General features: G+C 44.5%; 1 protein-coding gene across 4 annotated transcripts in view; it reads right to left on the reverse strand.

Annotated features, from left to right (window-relative positions):
* The window catches only part of LOC139750387 (solute carrier family 7 member 14-like), a 579,902-nt gene that overhangs the window by 15,206 nt on the left and 542,856 nt on the right, over positions 1–21,840 (reverse strand). For all 4 annotated transcript variants that reach the window (XR_011713125.1, XM_071665121.1, XM_071665122.1 and 1 more), the window contains 2 exons: positions 3,460–3,623; positions 2,885–2,985 (listed from right to left, as the gene is read on the reverse strand). Coding sequence is in view for 3 of the 4 variants with exons in the window: in XM_071665121.1 (XP_071521222.1) it covers positions 2,885–2,985; positions 3,460–3,623 (265 nt within the window). In the remaining variant the exon portion in view is untranslated. The remainder of the gene's footprint in view (positions 1–2,884; positions 2,986–3,459; positions 3,624–21,840) is intronic.

Raw genomic sequence — 21,840 nt, forward strand, 5'->3', positions numbered from 1 at the left:
GGGGGCACACATAACAGGTATCCGCCGTTCCCCACGTAGCGAGGGTAGCGCCCGGAGCACATCCACCTAACTTCAGTGTCATTCATTTACATTTTTTGTTCTAATTTCATCAGTGCTGACCCTTTCAGCCGCAAAGTTTTTTGATCATCTCTAAACTCTTTTTTGATTATTATTAACAAACATTGATCCTGTATACGATATATATATATATATATATATATATATATATATATATATATATATATATATATATATATATATATATATATATGAAGTCTGTTGGGGATGAGAGAGCTTGGGAAGTGAGTCAGTTGTTGTTCGCTGATGATACAGCGCTGGTGGCTGATTCATGTGAGAAACTGCAGAAGCTGGTGACTGAGTTTGGTAAAGTGTGTGGAAGAAGAAAGTTGAGAGTAAATGTGAATAAGAGCAAGGTTATTAGGTACAGTAGGGGTGAGGGTCAAGTCAATTGGGAGGTGAGTTTGAATGGAGAAAAACTGGAGGAAGTGAAGTGTTTTAGATATCTGGGAGTGGATCTGTCAGCGGATGGAACCATGGAAGCGGAAGTGGATCATAGGGTGGGGGAGGGGGCGAAAATTTTGGGAGCCTTGAAAAATGTGTGGAAGTCGAGAACATTATCTCGGAAAGCAAAAATGGGTATGTTTGAGGGAATAGTGGTTCCAACAATGTTGTATGGTTGCGAGGCGTGGGCTATGGATAGAGATGTGCGCAGGAGGATGGATGTGCTGGAAATGAGATGTTTGAGGACAATGTGTGGTGTGAGGTGGTTTGATCGAGTAAGTAACGTAAGGGTAAGAGAGATGTGTGGAAATAAAAAGAGCGTGGTTGAGAGAGCAGAAGAGGGTGTTTTGAAATGGTTTGGGCACATGGAGAGAATGAGTGAGGAGAGATTGACCAAGAGGATATATGTGTCGGAGGTGGAGGGAACGAGGAGAAGAGGGAGACCAAATTGGAGGTGGAAAGATGGAGTGAAAAAGATTTTGTGTGATCGGGGCCTGAACATGCAGGAGGGTGAAAGGAGGGCAAGGAATAGAGTGAATTGGAGTCATGTGGTATACAGGGGTTGACGTGCTGTCAATGGATTGAATCAAGGCATGTGAAGCGTCTGGGGTAAACCGTGGAAAGCTGTGTAGGTATGTATATTTGCGTGTGTGGACGTGTGTATGTACATGTGTATGGGGGGGGGGTTGGGCCATTTCTTTCGTCTGTTTCCTTGCGCTACCTCGCAAACGCGGGAGACAGCGACAAAGTATAAAAAAAAAAAAAAAAAAAAAAAAAAAATATATATATATATATATATATATATATATATATACATATATATATATATATATCCCCACTTGTTCTGTCTCTAACACTCCACTTCTATGTAGTTTTACCTGTGCCTTGTTTCAATAGTCCCTGGATGATTTCTGCTACACAGACAGCATCAGTCAAATCCTCTGGCAGTGTTCGACAGTCTCAGAAAGTGTTCCTGCTTCCTCCGTCCCTCCCAGTGTTATGAGTAGCTTCTGTACCTTCTGTTTATGGCCAGTGTGTGTGTGTGTGTGTGTGTGGAACGCCTCTCACAACATCCAGTTATGACCATTCCGACTATTCCAATGGTTACATTCTCTCTGAATCATTGCAGCAGATGAAGTGATTCTTTAGTCGTGCCCTTTAACTACATTTTCAGGTCCTTATCTTACCCTCTACCATCTGATCGCGTTTCATATTCTGTGATCTGATTTCCCAGTTTCTCTATCCGCTCTTCCAACCGTGTGTTCACCTGTTCGTCAGTAGTTTTCATTACTTTCTTCAAGCCTTGTGTTCTCAATTGACTCATGTATCATTTCCTTCCCTCGCCTATTTTCCTTTGAATCTAGTCATAATTGATAGTTCGTGAAACCTTCACTTGTCTGAGTTGATTTCTTATTAAGAAATCAAATCAGGGTAAGAGAAATGCCAACCTTGGCTATAGCGTGTGTTTGGAATAGGCTTAGCCTACGACGGGTAATCTGCTGGTCTAGATATCTTTGCCTTAGTTGAATGGTCTCTTATTTGTCTAGTTTATACATGACTGAAGATCTGAGTTTGCTGTCCCAGTCTTCCAAGAAGAACAGGTTGTTGTCAAGATTGGCCCAGAGACAATAATTTGAAATTTTCATTCACTGGAAATGGCAATACTCACATTCGATTTGAATCTTTGGTTAATAGATCCTGGAGAGTCGTTTTACTGTTCAGTTTCGTACAACATCACATCTCAGAGGCGTCTTGACATAACAGTTGATGACCTCTTCAGACCGAATCCGAACCTCCACAAAAATATCTGAATCTGTGTTGATCGCAGTGGCTGGCAACATTGCCGACTCGTAACGATTTCTTTTCATTCTTGCAATTACTGTTGCCCTCGACATGGAATGTCTTCCATAAACTTCCTCGCTCGGATTTATGCTAATGACTCAACCGTATCTTCTGGTCAGTTATACTTTACATAAACCATCAATTTAGATTCTAGTTTATTGAACGTCTTTTTTTTTTCCTTTTCTATTTAGTTGAGACTGTATCGACAACTGAATGCCTTAAGTCAAGGCTATCTCATCAACTCTATGTATACATGTAGTGGGTTAGGAGGTGGGGGGCTTGTGTGCGTGTGTGGGTGTGTGTGTGTGTGTGGAGGGGATGGAGAAAGACGAAGGTACTCACCGACCAGCTTCATGATGTGTGTGTAAGCGTGTGTGTGGGTGTGAGTGTGGGTGGATGGGTGGAGGGGATGGAGAAAGACGAAGGTACTCACCGACCAGCTTCATGATGTGTGTGTAAGTGTGTGCGTGTGCGTGTCTGTGGGTGTGTGGAGGGGATGGAGAAAGACGAAGGTACTCACCGACCAGCTTCATGACCTCCCTTCCCGTGTGCTCGGTGCAGGGACCTTCCTCCACCCAGGGGAACAGCGAGGGGAACGTCTGCTGCACCATCATCACGTACCTGCCGCCACAAGTACCACATTAGTCCCTCGTCTGCAGTCCATCGCTACGTCTTCGCCAGTCTCCACTTACACTCATAGACCCCTACAGTTAATAGAAGGGGAACCTCTACGATGTATGGAGATGTATACAGTTATGATCTAGATCTAACCATGATTGTTGAACCAGTTTGAGTTATAAGAGGGAATATCCGTTCCTTGAAACAGTCAAGAAATTAACATTAGATTAAAAATAATACAGCTTCACCACCACAGTCTCTGTGGTAGGACGACCCGGACTAGAGAGAACAGGACGCATGACACAGTAGCTCTGCGAGAGAGCCATTCGAACACACTGTGAGGCGAGCCAGCTCAGGATGCTCACATGAGAACTTTACACACAACCACCGGAGGCTCACCTGAGTGTGTGTCTGGCTGACCACAAGACACAGAGGGACGAGGAGGTGAGGAGGAGGAGGAGGAGGTGGGAAACTGACCTGTCATACCACTTGGCGGTGCCAGTGGTGGCAGGGACAGCGCCGTAGTACTTATTCTCGCACTTGTCGCTCACCATGTAGTCGTCCTCTCGCCTCCACGACTCCCCGCTACCTTCCTCCGTGTTGCCGGTGTCGTCCGAGTCAGGCGACGACCTCATTACCCGCTGTGGGGAACACACGGGGCTGTAGCTCTCTCATCACACGGCTCTACCATGAACTGCTCCATGTCCGCTGCCTTGTGTGTGTGTGTGTGTGTGTGTGTGTGTGTAGAAAATTACTGTTTATGTGTGGTGGGGAAAGACTTTACATTCATGTTGCTTCGTCTCATAACCTGGACTACATCATGCATCATGATCTAATATATATATATATATATATATATATATATATATATATATATTATCCCTGGGGATAGGGGAGAAAGAATACTTCCCACGTATTCCCTGCGTGTCGTAGAAGGCGACTAAAAGGGAAGGGAGCGGGGGGCTGGAAATCTTCCCCTCTCATTTTTTTTTTTTCTAATTTTCCAAAAGAAGGAACACAGGGGGGCCAGGTGAGGATATTCCACAAAGGCCCAGTCCTCTGTTCTTAACGCTACCTCGCTAATGCGGGAAATGGCGGATAGTTTAAAAGGAAAAGAAAAATATATATATATATATATATATATATATATATATATATATATATATATATATATATATATATATATATATATATATATATATATATACAGAGCACCAGATTGGGTAGGAGAAGTGTGGTTTCAGAAGTGGTAGAGGATGTGTGCATCAGATATTTGTTTTGAAGAATGTATGTGAGAAATACTTAGAAAACCAGATAGATTTGTGTGTAGAATTTATGGATCTGGAGAAGGCATATGATAGAGTTGATAGAGATGCTCTGTGGAAGGTACTAAGAATATATGGTGTGGGAGGCAAGTTGTTAGAAGCAGTGAAAAGTTTTTATCAAGGATGTAAGGCATGTGTACGTGTAGGAAGAGAGGAAAGTGAGTGGTTCCCAGTGAATGTCGGTATGCGGCAGGGGTGTGTGATGTCTCCATGGTTGTTTAATTTGTTTATGGATGGGGTTGTTAGGGTGGTGGATGTAAAAGTTTTGGAGAGTGGGGCAAGTATGCAGTCTGTTATGGATGAAAGGGTTTGGGAAGTGAGTCAGTTGCTGTTCGCTGATGATACAGCGCTGGTGGATGATTCGGGTGAGAAACCGCAGAAGTTGGTGACTGAGTTTAGTAAAGTGTTTGAAAGAAGAAAGCGGAGAGTAAGTGTGAACAAGAGCAAAGTTATTAGGTTCAGTAGGATCGAGGGATAAGCAAATTGGGAGGCAAGTTTGAATGAAGAAAAACTGGAGGAAGAGAAGTGTTTTAGATATCTGGGAGTGGATTTGGCAGCGGATGGAACCATGGAAGCGGAAGTGAGTCACAGGGTGGGGGAGGGGGCAAAGGTTCTAGGAGCGTTGAAGAATGTGTGGAAGTCGAGAACGTTATCTCGGAGAGCAAAAATGGATATGTTTGAAGGAATAGTGATTCCTTTGTTGTCGTTTCCTGGCGCTACCTCGCGCGCACGCGGGGGTAGGGGGATGTCATTTCATGTGTGGCGGGGTGGCGGTAGAAATGGAGGAAGGCAGCATTTATGAATATGTACATGTGTATATATGTATTTGTCTGTGTATGTATATGTATGTATACGTAGAAATGTGTAGGTATGTATAAGTGCGTGTGTGGGCGTTCATGTATATACATGCGTATGTGGGTGGGTTGGGCCACTCTTGCGTCTGTTTCCTTGCGCTACCTCGCTAACGCGGGTTAGAGCGTCAAAGTATAATAAAATAAACTAAATGATATATATATATATATATATATATATATATATATATATATATATATATATATATATATATATATATATATATATATATATATATATATAGAGAGAGAGAGAGAGAGAGAGAGAGAGAGAGAGAATGATCACACTAGTCCGTGATGATAGTTATAGAGGTGAAATCGCACTTCACAGTTTCATTTAACATGTAATTTTTCTATACGTGTGGCACGACATGTTTCGTGGAGACAATCCACCTCATCATCAGGTACCATTATTTAACAAAGTTATTTAAATCCCAACATCACACTTGAGTCCCGCCGTCCAGCACCAATCAGTACAGACCAACCACTGTCTGCTTTGTCTGGCCATAACCGTTATAAGGGAGAGTGATTAAGGGAGGTCACGTAGCGGGGTTTGACCTGGGTAGCTGGGTGTGTCTTGAACAACTTTTTTATGTTTTCGTGTTTTATCAGTTCTCCCATAAGATTTGCTTGAATGCTAGGATGGCTTTGAAATTGCCTGGGGACAAATTGAAGTTCATAGTATTAGCAATTAAGACAGATTCAATGACGTTGCGTGTGGCATAATCAACAGAAGGGTATAGAATAACGGGATTTTCAAGATCTATGGGATGATCATTTTCATGACAGTGTTTAGCGAGCGCCTAATTGTAGTCATTCTTGCGTACTGCATGACGGTGCCAATAACACTTCTCCGTTACAGTTTTACCAGTCTTAGCTATATGAACATATTTACATGCCTTACATTTGACGGCGTAAACACTCCCAATTGTTGCATGATCTGTCCTATTATTTACTAAGGTCTTACTGATGGTGTTATTGTACTGGAAAGCAACATTACAAACACTGTTTTTTAGAACATAGATTAGCTAAGTTAAGCTGGGAGAGAAGAGCAACACTAAACATTTAAACTTATCCTTATTTATGACAGATAAAACTGTAACTGCTAACATCCATTCTCTAGCTACTATGTTGTATTCACCGAAACCACAGCTCCCTATCCACATCCAGGCCACACAGGACTTTCCATGGTTTACCCCAGACGCCTCACGTGCACTGGTTCAGTCCATTAACGTCACGTCTATCCCATCATACCACAACATTCCAGTTCTCTTAGACATTTCATTTCCAACACACCCATCCTCCTCACAACCATATAACATTGTTGGAACTACGATTCCTTCAAATATACCCATTTTCGTTCTCTCAGATAACGGTCTTTCTTTCCACACATTCTTCAGAGGTTCCACAACTTTCGTCTCCCTCCCCCATCCCGTGACTCACTTCCGATTCCGTGGTTCCATTCGCTGCTAAGTCCACTCTCAGATATCAAAAACACTTCACTTCCTCCAATTTTTCTCCCTTTAAACTTACATCCCTATTAACTTGTCCCTCAGCTCTACTGAACCTAATAACCTTGCTCTTATTCACCTTTACTCTTCATTTCTTTCACACACTTTTCAAAAATCAGTCACCAACTTCCGCAGTTTCTCACTCGAATCAGCCACCAGTGCTGTATCATCGGCGTACAACATCTGACGCACATACCAGGCCCTGCGCCACCTCGCTCTAGAGGAAACAGCATCGCTGCCTCATGCGTCAGCGAGGTAGCGCCAGGAAGTCAGACAAAAAAGGGCCACATCCGTTTACATTGAATCTCTAGCTGTCATGTGTAATGCATCGAAACCACAGCTCCCTTTCCACATCCAGGCCCGACAGACCTTTCCATGGTTTATTTATATCAGACATTTCACATGCCCTGGTTCAGTCCATTGACAGCCTGTCAACCCCGGTATACCATATCGTTCCAATTCACTCTATTCCTTGTTCAGGTCCCGATCGCTTAAAATCTTTTTTACTCCTTACTTCCACCTGCAATAAATTCTCCAGCTTCTCTTGTTCCCTCCACTTCTGCCATATACATATATTCTCTTTGTCAACCTTTCCTCACTCATTCTCTCCATATGTCCAAACTGTTTCAATACACCCTCTTTTATTAACACACATCTCTCTTACCCTTTCATTACTTACTCGATCAAACCGCCTTACACCACATATTGTCCTCAAATATTTCATATAAAACGCATCCATCCTCCACCGTACAAGCCTATCCATAGCCTATGCCTCGCAACCATATGATATAGTTGGAACTACAGTTACTTCAAACATACCCAGTTTTGCTCTCCGAGATAACGTTCCCTCCTTCCACACATTCTTCATCGCTCCCAGAACCTTCACCACCTCCCCTACACTGACTCATTTCCACTTCCATTGTTCCATTCGCTGCTAAGTCCACTCACAGATATTTAAAACACTTCACATCCTCCACTTTTTCTTCATTTAAACTTACATCACAACTAACTTGATTCAACCCTGCTGAACTAAATAACCTTGCTCTTATTCATATTTTCTCTCAGTTTTCTCCTTTCACACACCTTTTCAAAGTCATTCACCAACTTCTGCAGTTTCTCTCTCGAATCAGCCACCAGCGCTATATCATCGGCGAACAACAGTTGGCTCATTTTCCAGGTCCTCTCATCCCCAACAGACGGCATACTCGCCCCTCTCTCCAAAACCCTTACATTTGCTTACCTAACACCCCCAATCCATAAACAAATCAAACAACCATGGGGAAATCACACACCCCTGCCGCAGACCGACCTTCACTTGTAATCAGTCTCTCTCCTCTCTTCCTACTCGCACACTTGTCTTATACCCTTGATAAAAACTTCTCACTGCCTCTGGCAGGTTACCTACAACACCATATGCTCTCAAGACCTTCCACAAAGCATCTCTATCAACCCTATCATATGCCTTCTTCAAATTCATCAATGCTTCATATAAATCCATCTGTTTTTCTAAGTATTTCTCACACACATTCTTCAATCCTCAATCACTTCTTAAATCACATTGCTCCTCCCCAGTCTGATGCTCTGTACATTCCTTCACCTTCTCAGTTAATACTCTCCTATACAATTTTCCAGGAATACTACAAAAATTATGCCTGTGTAGTTTGAACACTCACCTTTATCCCCTTTACTTTTGCACAGTGGCACTATACATGCATTCCACCAATCCTCAGGCACTTCCCCCTGATCTGTACATACACTGAATATCCTCACCAACCAATCAACAACACAGTCACCCCCTTTCTTAACAGACTCAAGTGCAATACCATCCAAACCCGCCGCATTGCCCTCTTTTTTCAACCCCAGCACCTTCATCTTGACCTTATGCCGCTTTCTATTATACATCTCCCATTGATTTGCACTCCCTTGTAACTATCGTTCAAACGCCTCTCTTTACTCTTTTACCAACGACTTTACTTCTTCATCTCACCACTCACTACCCTTTCTAATCAGCTCATCTCTTGCACTTGCCATCACTGCTTCCTTAAATGCATCCCATTCCTCACCTACTCCTCCCAACATCATTTGCTCTCCTGGTGCTCCCTCACACAAGTCTCCTTTCCAAGATCATTGACTCTCACCACTCTCTTCTCCCCGACATACATATTTCTCTCTTACCCATAGGGAAATGAAACACGATAAGTTCCCATGTGCACTTTCGTGTTATTATCATATCATCAAGGGAGATACAAGAAAAAATATAAGTCAGCTGATATACAACGAAGAGACGTAGCTAGGACGCCATTTGGTATATATATATATATATATATATATATATATATATATATATATATATATATATATATATATATATATATATATATATATATATATATATATATGTATATATATATATATATATCCCTGGGGATACGGGAGAAAGAATACTTCCCACGTATTCCCTGCGTGTCGTAGAAGGCGACTAAAAGGGAAGGGAGCGGGGGGCTGGGTATCCTCCCCTCTCGTTTTTTTTTATTTTTTTTTTTTCCAAAAGAAGGAACAGAGAAGGGGGCCAGGTGAGGATATTCCCTCAAAGGCCCAGTCCTCTGTTCTTAGCGCTACCTCGCTAATGCGGGAAGTGGCGAATAGTATGAAAAAATATATATATATATATATATATATATATATTATATAACATACAAGCCTCCAACAGCCAGGATCGAACCCGGGACCCGTGTGCGCGAGGCAGGAATGCTAACCGCTAGGCTATGGGCCCATAGCCTAGCGGTTACATTCCTGCCTCGCGCACACGGGTCCCGGGTTCGATCCTGGCTGTTGGAGGTTTGTATGTTCTATGGAGGTGCGCGTTTCTATGCACTTTATTCGTATATATCATATATATATATCCTCTACGATGTTTGGAGTTGTCTTCATCATGGTAGTCTGGATGATAAATTACGTGAAGGATGGGTCTTCTGTTCAGTGAGGTACAATTGAATAATAGCGATCCGCACGAACAAGTCTTTCTATTGGCTGTCAGGTATGTTCCAACTACTCTCTCTCTCTCTCTCTCTCCTATACTGGGAGGAGCTGGCTGGCTGGCTGGCTGGCTGCAAAGGCGATGCGTAAGTTCGTACCAGGTGAACGTTCTCGCGTCATGAGGTTCTCCAAGATCATTATTTTTCCCTTGCCATGACATGGAGGCCAGTGGACTCCGTCTGCAGACACAGAGGCAGGTGGATTCTGTCTCCAAGAATGGAGATCAGTAGACTCTATCTCCAGAGATGGAGGTCGGTGGATTCCGTCTTCAGACATGGGGAGCCAGTGGACTTCGTCTACAGCCTTCGTCAGGTCGGTTCTGGTTAGTCTTTCTAAATGCCTTTAGAAACACATGCTACATAAGACGACCTCCCAGTCTCCTATGTACTAGCAGTCTCCTGGATAACGAGAAGATAGCAAGGGCAGCAGTCTCCATCTGGACGTGAATGTGTCCAGATCACGTCGGTCTTACTGTTGCTCGTCTTTACGTTCCAGTGATCATTGCTGACGTATTGTGATGTTCTTGATTACTCAAACTACGTACGTATCTACTCGTCAGCTTGATAGATAGAGGAACAATCTGGTTCAGAACGTACAAGTTTGCATCATGGATGTCATCATGGATGTCATCATGGATGTCATCATGGATGTCATCATGGATGTGTTTGAAGCCAGCGTTGTTCACGGTTGATCTTGAAGGCTTTCATGATACAAGACATTTTTTTTTTTCACTTGTTCTTGATAAACAGGTAAACCTATGCGTTGTTCTCAGTCTTCATTAGTCACTCAAGGGTAGACAGAACGGACCGATCATACCTGGCGGGTCAGTAGGGCGTCTCCCTTGCTTGGTTTTGCTACTTTTCCGTCCGCCCCACTCAACAAATGCCCCACCCTTCGCTTCTCGCATCATAAGACCCTGGGGGAAACTTACCGTCGCCTGAACCATACGCCTGGCAGCTCAGTGCTATAGATATAAAAAAAGAATATTTCTTTTTGACTCGTCGTGCGCACCACTGACAGGTCATCGTCACTTCGAGGGAAGATGAATGTGGTTTACCCTTATCGTTGTCCCCTCCTGTAGGAGGTACCACAAGAGCTCCCAGGGCCCTCCCGCCCTATGCCCACCCAGCTCACCCCACTGCACCGGTGTCGTATATTATCCTCCACTGAATCATACATTCACCGATCACCCGTCATCATTGCCTCTCATACTTTCCTGTCATTACTTAACCCTCCTAGTGACGCCTGAATGATCTTAGACCTCCAGTGTGACCTTGGGTGTGGTTTCCTATGCCCAGCTGGTCAGGAGGGTGATTCGCCTGGACGTCCTTAAACCTCTTCTCTCCCTTGCCGTTGGCAGGATCGTGGCAGGAGGGAGAGACTACCACACACTTTATTGGACATACTACCGTCTCCTGCTAGGGCCTACAGAGGAATATTGGTGTCAGTTACTCGGTCCCGCTAACCTTGATGCGTCCTGAGGACATGTTAGGCTCTTCAGATCAAACACTTACCTCCCGCTCCCTCCCTCCCACCACTGACTTAGTAACTGTGGCACACGAGGCTACAGAAACGCGCCCAACTTGAATGATTCAGAGCCCGAATATCCCGTCTTAAAGAAAGGCGACCGTTCTTAATCCTTCCAATTCCCTCCTTTTTACTTTAACGTCTACTGTTTCCCCAAGTCTTTGAATTCCTCCTCAACTTCCATATCCTCAAGCATCTTGAACCTCACTGTCTTCTCTCTGGTCATCGGTATGGCTTCTGTAAGGTCAAGAGATTTTGGATAATCCTTTGTTTTAACCTTTGACATAAGCAGAGGCACTACTAGGGTATGACATAGGCGTTTCGTCTCCAAGCTCATCTGTTTGGGCTTCCATCTCACTTTCTCTTTCCTCATATCTAGCTTCCTCTTGGCTGATGTTTCCATAGATGTAATGGACCAAAATATCCTTTTCATCAACGATTTTCTGTCTTTAACAGAAGACCAGATCCATTCATAAACCGACGACTCATTTATACATCAAATTTTCTCTACCCTCTCTTGCTCGAAATGCATCTCGTACCAATACACAACTTTATAAACTCACACAGGGTATCCCAGAGAGGCAGATGCAACTCGGTCCACTATAATGCCACCCAAACTCAGTTTCTGTCCATCTATCTCCCTACAATCCCTTACACTTCCCTAAATTTTTGTTACATCTGTAATGTCATATCTTACCAAGATGTATACACTTGTATCACCGTAACACCTAGCCAACTTTGGAAACCATACAGTTCAGAAATGACTAAGTCTACCTCAGAAAACTAGAAATCCTGTTGAAATGCAGTAAATTCCTTTTCTCTGCACAGTTGATCCGAATAGACAAAGGATCGGTGAGTCTCTGTATGGAGTGCCGTTCTCGAACATAAGGAGTTTCCAGTTCTACGTTCAAGCCTACGCAACTCTCTCCCAGTATGACCTCACACCCTGACTTACTCATCCTAGACCGCAATGTTGATTCCCTGTCCTTCCTCCGTAGATAATAATTTAGTTTAGACTTGAGGGAGCTGGGCGCTTGTGTGCCCCAACATTAACCCTACCACATGATGCTCGCTGAACTACTGTGTCACATAATTACTCTGTGGCCATTAACAATCCAAGAGCGGGTCGTTGTGCATCTGTTTCTTTCCTTACGCCTCAAAGCCTTGGAACTCGCAACCCCCTCAAGCATGTCCTTCAATAAACTATGACCTGATCCATTGTAGATTGTAGATTTCCCAATCTTCCCACGAAAATCCTTAAGATAGACAGCCCTTACCCCTCTTATTTCACCTTTTCATTCCGACGAGGACTTTTATCTGTGACTGGAGCCTTCAACGTAAGTAATTGCATAATACTTGTCTAAATAACGACCAAGACTCTTAGATACTCTTCTAGAAGTTCTTCCGCCCTAAGGACGCTCCTGGCTCGATGCTATGGTAAGCCCAGGTAAGACTGTCTGTCATGTCTGGACAATGCTCGAGGACCAAGGATCAACGCCACACCACCCGGCAATCACACAATCCTTTCTGGTTCCTTTCCCAACGCAGTCGTCGCCAGCTGGTCTACTCCACACCCACTTGCCCTACCTCCAACCCCCCACACGACTCCACCTGGGAAAAACTCAATACAATCATCAACTATTAACATAAATGAAAAGCCACGACACACGACCACTTTTCCCTACAAAGGAGATGAAAAGTCTTTCGAACTGTGCCTGGCATGAAGGTTCGAAATTCTAGATAAGCGCCCAGTTTCACCTTCCCCGTCCAAGAGTCAACCTTGTATCCACTGATACGAAAAATGCCCATTGAGTTTACCTCCACCCTCGGTGCTGGTGTACCTCAGGGCTCAGTGCTGGACCCCATCCCATATACCCGTGATCCTCCTGGCCCTCTGAACGCTGATTCCGTGACACTACTGTAAGCAGTGGAGTCTGCTGTTCAGTCTGTCAAAGAAAACACCTAAATACACCTCAATAAAAGGGCTAAAAAGAGATTGAGTGTGAACGAATGTGGCCTTTGTTGTCTTTTCCTAGCGCTACATCGCGCGCATACGGAGGGACGGGGTTATCATTTTATGTGTGGCGGGGTGGCGACGCGAATGAATGAAGGACCACATAAAGTCCAGTCCTATTTCACCGCACGCCACAATTACTTAATAGATTATGTTTACCAAAACTCATCCGCACACCGCATCTACCCCATCCCCGTCACCCTCAGCAACATTGTACTGCGCCTAAACTTCCACGTCGAACTCAGGATGAACTGCGATGGTCAGACTAAGGCGGCTGTTGCTAGAGGTGGAGTTCGTTGGACATTTCTTTTATTTAGAATTTGAACTGAAAGAACATCAATGCATCTCTCTAAAGCTTTCATTAGATCACCGTCTCACATAAGCATCCAATCATCATTGCATGCGGTTAAAGCCAACATCCAGGTTCTGTGAAGGATTCAAAACAAAGCACTGCAGTAAACATACAGAATCAGATGCCCTGATATTATAGAGACCACATAGAGACCACAGAACCTCAGGGAAGACCAAATTTCTCAGCACTCAGTATATACCCCTGCTGTGTCTTGTCGATAAACACACTGGAAGGTTCCATCATGACTCCTTCCGTAACATCTCACTCAAAGAACATTATCAATAGACTTGCAATGAACTACCCGGATCCAGACGTCTGAACCCAGTGTCCTCAGATATCAAGACAGTTTCGAACACTGAAACCAAGTGTTGGCATGCTATGGAAATAGCCTCGGAACCAAGTTAGATTCCTTGACCTGAAAACAAAAGCGGATCGCTCTTGGAGAGACAAGAATGCCTTCCTTACCGCCAAATCCGTTTACAACTTTAGCGAGAGACTCCCTCACTCGCCAGTGTCCTCCTACCCTGCACCCAGCCAACCGTACACCTGACTTATGCATGCTGGGTCGAACCCTGGCTCTTTCTCTACCACTGGACCTTCCTTTCTCCCAACTGATTCTTTCCCTTCATCCTTCGTCCCACTCTTCCTTAAAGGGGTTTTCCTATCACCACTTTGATTCATTTACTCATTCAGCCGACGTAGTGATGACGTAGTGATGACTCCTGCATACACAGTGGCGAATCTAAAGCCGACATCTTTTAGCCAAAAGATAAGAGAAAGATCCTTAAATATTGTCGTAATATCATATCCGTTCAATGATGTTTACTTATGAAAGCAAATGAACTTAGGAGAGACGATTTGCAGTGTCCTACAAAGATCAGATTAACCATTAGGAATATTGGACAACATCTAGGAAGCACATTGATGCTAGATATGATCTGGTTTATAGCAAGAGAAGATGATGCCTCTATGAAGGACTATCGCCAGGGTGTTGGAGAGGCTAGTGATGGTGACACATTGACTTGACTGATTTGTGCCCGGCAAGTTTACTGTGTCCCCCAGTGCTCATCCTGTGAGCGGCAGAGTAAAAGGATTACTACAGTGGGAGTCACAAAATGTCTTACTCAGACCCCAGGTGGTTGTCAAATACCTCACCCTGACCCAGGTCGTTGTATTTCTACTATTTGCTACCACAGTTGCAAGTGAATGCTGGCATCCGCAAAACTCACACCCTCTGACTCTCTAAAAAAACACTTGAGAACACAAAATATACACAACCTCTCACTCTCCTCTCCAGTTGTTCCTTCCTTAGAGAAAACGAAGATGAAATCATGAGAGTACGACGTGCTCAAGTTCCTCCAGTGTTGAAGCGGAACGGCGCCACAGGTCAAGGTGGGCAGGTTGGCTCCCAGGGAGCCTCCTTGACCAAGTGACTGAGACCTACTTCGTAGCCCCAAGACGTGGTTCTTCCTCTCTTCATTTCTGCTGCATTTGCGCGGTCTCAAATCTAACCTCTCCCTTGCAGAACACGATCTCTTTTCGTCCTTCCTCTGGTCTTCTCACCGACACCCAGCTCTCCATGGCTGCTTCCTCTCTACGGTATCACACCTCCTATAACTTCGATCTCTGCCCTCTCTTGTCTGCTCCAAGGGTGGCGTTCGAGTCTGACGTAATATGAAAAACTTTATTGCTCGCATCGTAGGTCCTGAACCTCCTAACCTTCATGGTGCCTGGCTCAAATGTCTCAACCCTGTATACCTTGACTATTTTGTTTCGTCTATATCTACCCTAACTCCTCAAATCATGCACAACTCTTCTAATTCATCACATCCTGCTACGTAATGAAACCTTGTAAGCACAGGACTTCGATGTATACCCAAAGACTTGGGTAAACTCTACGTGAGATGGTCCCGGTGGAGCCGATGCTCTCTTTCTTTCTCTCTTATTCGATCTGGAATAGATAACTCAAACATCCAACACGAGATCTCGACTCTGTTATGGCCACTTCTCTAAAACACTCGAAACCCCTAACTTTGACTTCTAAGTAACCACCTTCTCCCTCTAACAACTTCCCGTCCTCCTCCTCGAAGCGCTAACTTTGGGGTTATGTGAGAGCTCAGCGGTCATCCGTGCGCAGCTTCTTCACTGAGTCTCCCTATGATAGTCTAATGCTTGGCTGGCCGGGATGCCTCAAGCTGTGCTGATTGCATAGCAGAGATATATCTTGGCTGGCAGAAAGTCCTGCATCTCATCTCTCTACGAAATCTTTTCTCTCTTCCCGGATACCTGTCGCCTCAGGGGACAGAGCTTAGCTGGCCATAAAACTCTTCTCTTCCCATGAAACCTACCTCGCTTCCATTTCTGCTCAGCATCACAGTAAATCTGCTTTTTTTTGGTGGAGTGAAATACGCTGCCGCAAAAGGCAAGTGGGCTGATTTGAATACGTTTTGTACAGACACATCTCCAATAATTTTCGTAATTCAGCTTTTCATCCTCCTCTATTCCGATCTGATCAATCTAGAGCTCACTCTCTAAATGGTATCTATAGCTAACTCTCTAACTCTCTCACTGGTTTATCTTTTTCCCCTTAATTCAACTGTGGATGATTCTGCTACGAAACCTCCTCTCCTATCTCCTTTCACTGAGCAGAGACCATCCCTCTCACTGAGCAGAGGCCATCCCTGTCATTGACCAGAGGCCATCCCTCTCACTGAGCAGAGGCCATCCCTCTCACTGAGCAGAGGCCATCCCTCTCACTGAGCAGAGGCCATCCCTCTCACTGAGCAGAGGCCATCCCTCTCACTGAGCAGAGGCCATCCCTCTCACTGAACAGAGGCCATCCCTCTCACTGAGCAGAGGCCATCCCTCTCACTGAACAGAGGCCATCCCTCTCACTGAGCAGAGGCCATCCCTCTCACTGAGCAGAGGCCATCCTTCTCACTGAGCAGAGGCCATCCCTCTCACTGAGCAGAGGCCATCCCTCTCACTGAGCAGAGGCCATCCCTCTCACTGAGCAGAGGCCATCCTTCTCACTGAGCAGAGGCCATCCATCTCACTGAGCAGAGGCCATCCCTCTCACTGAACAGAGGCCATCCCTCTCACTGAGCAGAGGCCATCCATCTCACTGAGAAGAGGCCATCCCTCTCACTGAGCAGAGGCCATCCCTCTCACTGAGCAGAGGCCATCACTTTCACTGAGCAGAGACCATCCCTCCCACTAAGCAGAGGCCATCCCTCTTCACTGAGCAGAGGCCATCCATCTCACTGAGCAGAGGCCATCTCTCTCACTGAACCTAGACCATCAGTTGTATTCTCCTCGCGTCGACTCAGTCAAATACTTTCACCTGATCTAGGTGAACTATGCTTATGGCCAAGATGGTATATCTCCCCTGAATCCTACTGAAGCGAGTGTGTCTCTCACTTAACTCCTACACGCACTTGCCTATTTCGACGTAGCTTACAAATCTATGTTTTTCCATCTCCTTTGGACGCACGCCTTGGTGCAGCCCATCCCAATAAAAGGAGACCACTAACTCCGCTTACAATGATCCCATTATATACACTTTTGACATCTTCAAAACCTCTGGAAATCTGCTCAAGTTTCACTCTCTCTCAGACACTCAAAATTCCATTCCTCTCATCACCAGTAGCAGCTTCGGAGCGCTAGGACTACTGGTGCGTTTCTCTTCTGTGTGACTCATCTCAGCTCCTTTTCTCTCTCTCAGTATTTCCGGTGAAGTTTATGTTGTTGTCCTCAACGTCACTGAAGCATCTGACAGGGTGTAGCATAAGTCTTTTCGCTTTTTGAAATATCCGTTACTTTTTTCTTTTTTTCTCTTCAGCTTCTCTCGTTTTCCTAGTATTCGCTCTGGCCATTTCCATTGTTGCAATCATTCCGCAGAACAGCTTCCCCCTGCTGTCCTATCGACACTTGTGGTCCTCAGGGTTCGATCCTGTCAACAATTCTCTTTCTTTTCCTCTCTCAGTAGATGGTCTTATCGCTTCTACTTCCAACCTTGTTCACTTTTATGCTGATGATTCCACTTTGCTTATTTCAACACACTTTCCCTCCCCTTCCTCTACTGTTTGTTTTCATTCTCGACCTGAACACACTTCGAATCTATGCAGTGAAATTCAGTGACGCTAAAACTCACTTCCTTCGTTTATTTCTATGAGTCATTTGTTTTTCTGTTCAATGAAACACACCACACTTCATCTCTGTAATAGCATTGATACGCAGGGCAAAACCTATTCCTCATCTAGGATGGTGAACAGGTAAGTCTGAGTACCTTCTTACTCCCTACGAGTCGAAGAAGGCAGCCAAGAGGTGCGAGAGTGAGTGGCTAGTATGTTCCTCACCTTCTTGTATTTCAATTTCTCAATGACTGAACAAAAGGAGCCAAGAGGGGAGTGCTCATCCTCCTCGAAGGCTCAGATTAGGGTGTCTAAATGTGTGTGGATGTAACCAAGATGAGAAGAAAAGGAGAGATAGGTAGCATGTTTGATGAAAGGGACCTGGATGTTCTGGCTCTGAGTGAAACGAAGCTCAAGGGTTTGGAAACGTCTGAGGAGTAAACTCAAGGCTGGTGTGAGGGCAAGGCCTATATGAAATGGGTAGCACTACAGTTGACACAGAATTTGAGGGAGTATGTGAAAGAGTATAGGCAAGTGAGCCTCAGACAGATGTGGGTAAAAATGAATGTGGATTGCGAGAGATGGATGATTCTTGGCACTTATCTATCCGGCAATGCGAAGGAAGATCATGAGAGGCTAGTGTTTTGGGAGCAGTTGAGTGATGTGTTAGCAGTTTTGACTGTATGTTGCATGTGAGAGACGTGACTAAGAGGGTGAAGGCATGCACATAGCATGCACAGAGCATCAGACTGGAGGGGAAGAAAGTGGTGTCAGAGTTGGCTGAGGATGTGTGGATCAGGTGTTTGCTTTGAAGAATGTGTTTGAGAAATACTTAGAAAAACCGAAGGATCTGTATGATGCATTTATGGATCTGGAGAAATCATGTGATAGGTTTGATAGAGATGCCTTGTGGAAGGCCTTACGAATACCTGAAGTGGGAGGTAAGCAACTCGGAGCAATGAGAAGTATTTATCAAGGGCCTAAGGCGTGTGTGCAAGTAGGAGGAGAGATCAGCGAGTGGTCACAGGTGAAGATTGGTATACGCCAGAGGTTTGTCATGTTGCCAGTGCTGTTTGTATGTGGAGATGAAGGTGAATGCAAGAGTCCTGGAAAGAGGGGTGAGTCTGAAGTTTGTAGAGGGTGAGGGGGTCCTGGTGAGTGAGTCAGTTGTTGTTTGCTGAAGACGCAGAACTTGTGGCAGATTCCATAGAGAAACTGCAGAAGTTGGTGACCGAGTTGGAAGCGTGTGTGCAAGGCGGACATTCATAGTGAATGTAAATAAAGGCAAGGTTACTAAGTTTAGCAGGACAGAGAGACATATTAGGTAAGATGTGAGTTAAAGGAAGTGAAGCGTTTTTAGATACCTGGGAGTGTACATGACAGCAAATGAAAGCAGAGTTGAGTCATAGGGTGGCTGAGGGTAGTGAAAGATCTGGAAGCATCTAAAAAGGAGGAAAAGAAAGGTCGTCATCTTGGAGGGCTAAAATGGGTATGTTTAAACTTGTCTCTCAACCCTACCGAACCTAATAACCTTAATCTTATTCACTTACTCTCAACTCTCTTCTTTCACACACTTTTCCAAACTCAGTCACCAACTTCTACAGCTTCTCACTCGAATCAGCCACTAGAGCTGTATCATCGGCGAAAGACAAATGACACTTCCCAGGCCCTCTCATCTGCAGCAGACTTCATACTCGCTCCTCTCTCCAAAACTCTTGCACTTACCTCTCTTACCACCTGACCCATATACAGATTAAACAACCATGGGGACATCACACACCCCTGCCGCAGGCCGAACTTCACTGAGAGCATTTGCTCTCCTCTGTACCTACTCGTACATACACCTTGCATCCTTGATAAAAACTTCTCACTGCTTCTCGCAGCTTACCTCCTACACTATATACTCTCAAGAACTTCTACAAAGCATCTCTATCAACCCTTTCATATGCTTTCTTCAGATCCATAAATGCTATATACAAGTCCATCTGTTTTTCTAAGTATTTCTCACCACATTCTTTAAGGTAAACACTTGATTCACACATCCCCTACCATTTCTGAAACCACACTGCTCTTCCCCAATCTGATGCTCTGTACATGCCTTTACCCTCTCAATCAATACCCTCCCATACAACTTACCAGATATACCCAACAAACTTATACGTCTGTAGTCTGAACACTTATCTTTATTCCCTTTGCCTTTACTATACATGTATTCCGCCAATCCTCAGGCATTTCACCAACCAATCAACAATATAGTCACCCCCTTTACTGTATTTCATCTTCTCCAATGCTTTCACCACCGCTTCCTCCTCACCAAACCACACTCAGTGACTCTCTCGCTTCGCATGCCACCCCGACGAAAACATCCTACGTCTGCCACTCTTTCATCAAACACAGTCAACAGACCTCAAAATACTCACTCCATCTCCTCCTCACTCCATCACTACCTGTTATTACTTCCTCTTTTTCCTCCTTCACCGATGTTCCCATTTGTTTTCCTATCTCTCGCACGTTACTCACGTCCTTCCAACACATCTTTTTATCCTCCCTAAAGTTTACCGATACTATCTGACCCCAGCTCTCATTTGCCCTCTTTTTCAGCCCCTGCACCTTCCTCTTGACCTCCTGCCGCTTTTTCTTATACATCTCCCAATCAGATGCACTTCTTCCCTGTAAGTACCGCTCAAACTCCCCTCTTCTCTTTCACTTGCAACTTTACGTCTTCATTCCACCATTCACTACCCTTTCTAATTTGGCCACCTCCCATTTATGTTATGCCACATACATCTCTTGCACACGCCATTACTGCTTCTCTAGATACTTCCCATTCCTCACCCCCTCTCCTCACTTCATTTGCCATTCTGCACTCAACCTCTCCTGCTATTTCTTTACACAAGTCTCCTTTCCAAGCTCACTTACTCTCACCACTCTCTTCTCTCCGACATTGTTTTGTCTTGTTCGAAAACCTCTACAAATCTTCACCTTCGCCTGCACAAGGTAGTGATCAAACTTCCCATCAGCCACCATTCTCAGCAAATCTATATCTAAAACTCTCTTACACGCCTATTAATTAATAAGTAATCTAATAATGCCTGGTGACCATCTCCTATTCACATACTTGTGTATATCTCGTTTTAAACCAGGTATTCCCTATCCCTAGTCTTCTTACATCGCACAACTCCGCAAGTCTTCACCATTTCCATTTACAGTTCTGAACACCCCATGTGAACCAATTATACCCTCAACTGCCACATTACTCACCTTCGTGCGCCAAAAACTGGTGCAATTGAGTGGTAAGTATTTGTCGTCATCAGTGTAGTTGTTGTGTCGTGGGTGTCAGTTGTCTTGAAATATGTTGAATTAATGTTTGCAGTATTGTGGAGTTGGATGATATACAGAATGTAGACGAGAATGTGTAACTCGTACATGTCTGGTAAATGTTTGCAGTATTGTGGAGTTGGATGATATACAGAATGTAGACGAGAATGTGTAACTCGTACATGTCTGGTAAATGTTTGCAGTATTGTGGAGTTGGATGATATGCAGAATGTAGACGAGAATGTGTCACTCGTACATGTCTGGTAAATGCGGTTTCCGATTAGTGTATGACTGCTCGAGGGGTGGTGTTCAATATTAGGTTTGTAGGGCGGCTGTTTAGTGCTTGGCGGGACACAGGGGATTAAGGGATTAAGGGGATGTGTAGGTAGAGGTTACTAAAGTGTGAGGCAGGGGTAAGCTTTTTACTTCTACTTTAAGATAGCTGGTTGATTATGGAGACGTTTGGATGGGAGAGATCTAATGCTACTGCAAAGAACTAAGTGCCAAGCGCATTTAGATGCTATTCTATTGGAGGGCTTTGCATCATCGTGCAGGTGGTTGAGTGTTCGTGGTCGCTAGTTAGACAGTGAGTCCTCTGAGTGCTTCCTGTGTTTGCCTGTGAGAGGATGGACGATGGGAAGGGCATTGTGAGGCATAGTTGAGGGTGGAGCGTATGAAATGTTTATCAAGGATACTTAGGGAGTCCTTTATCTTGTCCAGATCTGGTACCAGTTAACGTTCTAAGAGGCAGTTAGTTGGCAGCTTTTGTGCTGATGTTTGTGGTGTGAAGC

Source organism: Panulirus ornatus, chromosome 9 (assembly GCF_036320965.1).
Source record: "Panulirus ornatus isolate Po-2019 chromosome 9, ASM3632096v1, whole genome shotgun sequence".
Lineage (NCBI taxonomy): Eukaryota > Metazoa > Arthropoda > Malacostraca > Decapoda > Palinuridae > Panulirus > Panulirus ornatus.